Here is a 3,650-nt window from a genome sequence, read left to right on the forward strand (position 1 = left end):
AATTTTAGAGTTCAAATATGTAAAGAATATTTAAATATTCTTAGGCCTTTAAGCCCTCTGAACATAATAAGCACCTTGGGAATGCAGACCGATTTCATCATTTTAATTGTCAGGTTTTGTCTACAGAGAAATATTTGACCTTGGTCTGCTCAATGTCCAGTTACTGATGAATAAAAACTCTCCCATGTATGCTGACAACTGTCCAGGTTTTCCAGTTACAAGAGCAACTCTCACTTTTGCCAACCTAGTTATCTCTCCAGCACCCAAAAACTGAATTTTGGAAATTAAAAGTCTTCTGTGTCTTTCACATGTTCATGTTTGTTTTCACCTTTGCTCTGAGCCCCTTGTCTTGTGTTTCACTCAGCCTAATACAGAGAGGTGTCCCTCAAAAAAACAAACAAACACACAAACAAAAACCCTGTTAGGATATATTTGTGGCAAGCAACTAAGTTGAATCGCAGTTTCCAACTCATGAGACAAAATTAAAAGAGGTAGATGTTAGGTAGAGTGCACCAGAGTCCAGGGCTGCTCACCCAGGCATCATTCCAACTTATTCCCGGCTGTGTGAAATCTTGAGCCACCATGCTGTCCTTCCCCAGAGTCACTGTAAATGTAGCAGCAACCCCATAGTCAACGCAGGAGTCACTGGTAACACTGGCTGCTGCTTCTGTAGGACACATGTAGGTCACAACTAACCAGGTGCTACAATCCCACCAGCTGCTTGATAGGAGGCGCCTAGGCAGAAGCCAGGGAGCGGAATGCTTCAGCCAGCAAGTGTGGATGGGAATCCACCATTGCATTCCACTCTGAGGTCTCAGAGACCTCAAAAGCATGCTCTGAAATGAAATCCAGTGCCTGCATTTTGAGCTGCTCTGCACTGTGTAGGTCAGCCAGGAACAGAGCATGAGCCACATTCTCCACTGAGAGGTCCCTGCAGAGGGCATCCTCACACAGGACCTTCAAGTGCTCCAGGCCATACTTGTCAGCAGCTGCCAGCACTCCAGCAGCCATGGTGTGGAGGTTTGGCACCTTCCCCGTGTAAATGAAGGCCATCATCTCCTTGAAGACTTCAGGTTTCATGTTGTGGATCTCAACTCTGTTCTTTTGCCGCTCCTCCATTTCATGTTCAAACATGGCTCTGAAAACAGGAGAGCGAGCTGCTAAGATGGCCTTGTGAGCCCGGAATTCCTGCTCACCTACTACCAGGCAGCAGTCTGTGAAGAGGGAATTCTCCCACAGCTCACCTAGCTCATCTCTCAATGTGCACCTTGGGACCTTGATTGCTGAGGTAGTGTTCAGTCTACCAACTTTGCAGGACTTTTGAACCATGGTCACTTGACATAAAAGGGTGAGACTGTCCCCAGGGAGAAGAAATTCTGCTTGTAATAAGAGGAAATCTTTCCGGATGAACCGTTCGAATCCCTTCTCGCTGCCTGGCACGAACCTGAAAAGGCTTTGGCTCGACTGTTCATGGCATTTTTCTCCTTGGTTGTTGATGATCCAAAACTGAAACTTTGCCCAAACTGGGCTTATTGAAAAGTTGAGCGACACTAGGTAAACTGACAGGTAGTCTTTGCTCTCTTCATGGATTGCACTGGGGTACACTCTTAAACACCATTTGTGTTTGACATAGGGTCCTGAAGAAAAATTGGCACTTGCAATGGGTTCTGTCATTCCCTCCATGCAAATGGAGAAGTTGGTAATGGTCCACCTGTAGGAAAATGTCTTGACAGTGACGTGTGTGGAGCCTGAGTTCTCAGCAGCCATGTCCACTATCGTTACTGCAAGAGGTAGTTTGAAGGTTAAACTCAGTTCAAAGCGAAGAATCAAGATAGTTTTTCTTTCACCTGTAGGACACAATTAGAGATACTTATCAGAATTTTACTCTCTACTCTCTGCTCTGTTCCCTCTTTGCTGAGACTTGAAACCTGGGTCTCTCTGTAATTTCCTATGTAGATTTTAATATCAGTTTCAGAAAATACAGTCGACAAACCTAGTCAGTTAATTTTTTTAGTTATGATTACTTTTTACAATTTATTTACTTTGTATCCTGGATGTAGCCCTCTTCCTTATATCCTCCTGATTCCACCTCCCTCCCCTTTCTTCCCCATTTTCCTTCCCTAGTCTAACATTGGGGAAATCCTCCTCCCCTTCTATCTGACTCTAGCTTATCAGGTCCCACCAGGACTGCCTGGATCCTCTTCCCCTGTGGCACAACTAGGTTACTGGGCCAGGGGAAATGATCAAAGAGCAAGCAACCGAGTTCATTTCAGAGACTGCCCCTTCTCCCCTTACTAAGACTTGCATGGTATATACTCACTTAGAAGCAAATATTAGCAATTAATATAGGATAAAATAATATCTAAAGACCTAAACAAGCTAAACAACCAGGAGGACCCTAAGGAGGAGGATACTTAAATGTCATTAAGAATGGCAAACAGGATAGACACCAGAAGTAGTAGAGGAGAGTGAAAAGGAAGGATACCCACCACAGTTTTCCTCTGAAACACTCCACCCAGTAGAGGATCAAAGCAAATGCAGATAAACACAGGCAAACTTTGGGGAGAGTACAGGGTGTCTTATGGAAGAAGGGGAAGAGAGAATGACCTGGAGGGGATAGGAGCTCCACTAGGAGACCAACAAATACAAAAAAAATCTGGGCCCGTGGGGGCCTGCAGAGATTGATGAATCAACCAAGTTCCATGCATGGAGAGGACCAAGATCCCCTGGTGAAATGTAGCCCATAGGCTGCTTAGTCTTCCCTTGTGACTCTTTCACTCAATTTTTTCTTCTATTTTGTATTTTAGGTCAATTGATAACAACTTTTGGCTATTATACAGAACTTTTCAACTGTTTGGAACATGTTATGCATGTCAATTTCAAAACATTTTGTGCTTACAGAATCCTATTATGATAAGTAACTAAACTCACAGATGAATGTATACATAAAGGGTATTAATGAGAATGACTTACAGATTGCAGTCAAGAGAATCCATTCAAGCTGTGCATAGAAAGTCCAAGAAGCCCAGGAAGTTGTTCAGTCCAGGGGGCTAGAGGTTTCAGCTGGCCTTCAGTATATGCTGGAATTTTAGATAAGGAGGCTATAAAACCAGTGAAGGATTGGCCTTGCTAGCAAGCTCAGAGCAAGCAGGGAAAGGACAAAAAAATTCCTTCTTCCATGTCTTTATATAGGCCTGTAGCAGATGGTGTGGCCTAATTAAAGGTGTGGTTCCCAGCCCTAAAACCTGGATTAAAGGTGTGTGTCTTTTTGCTGCAAGATCCAGATTAAATGCCTGTGGAATTTCCATTTCTTCCTTCAAGATCTGGAATAAATTATGTATTCAAAGTAAATCACCCTACTTGAATTTAAGCAAAAACTTTCTCACACTCTGGCCCTCCATTTTTGGGTTTGAGTTAATTCCATTTGTAATCAAGTTTTCAACAAGCACAGCTATCACCTTTGTATTTTGCTTACTGCAGTTAAACTCCCATAAGTGAAGGCATCTTCAAAGCTCCTATTCACTCTTGTGATTGTATTCCATTATCCCTGCCATAAACATGATCAGGGAAGTGGTTTTTTCCTTACCTGTCACTGTTCACAACATGGAGGGCAGGGGGAAGAGCTCATATATAGTGTCGCACAAGCAGAG

The 3,650-nt window shown here is 43.4% G+C and overlaps 1 protein-coding gene across 1 annotated transcript; it reads right to left on the reverse strand.

The window, feature by feature from the left end:
• Positions 1-735: 735 nt before the first annotated feature.
• Positions 736-1,767, reverse strand: LOC110539451 (speckle-type POZ protein-like). Its single transcript, XM_060376944.1, has one exon. The coding sequence runs from the start codon at positions 1,765-1,767 to the stop codon at positions 736-738; it is 1,032 nt and encodes a 343-aa protein (XP_060232927.1).
• Between the last annotated feature and the right edge of the window lie 1,883 nt (positions 1,768-3,650).

The sequence above is a fragment of the Meriones unguiculatus genome, chromosome 2 (assembly GCF_030254825.1).
Source record: "Meriones unguiculatus strain TT.TT164.6M chromosome 2, Bangor_MerUng_6.1, whole genome shotgun sequence".
Lineage (NCBI taxonomy): Eukaryota > Metazoa > Chordata > Mammalia > Rodentia > Muridae > Meriones > Meriones unguiculatus.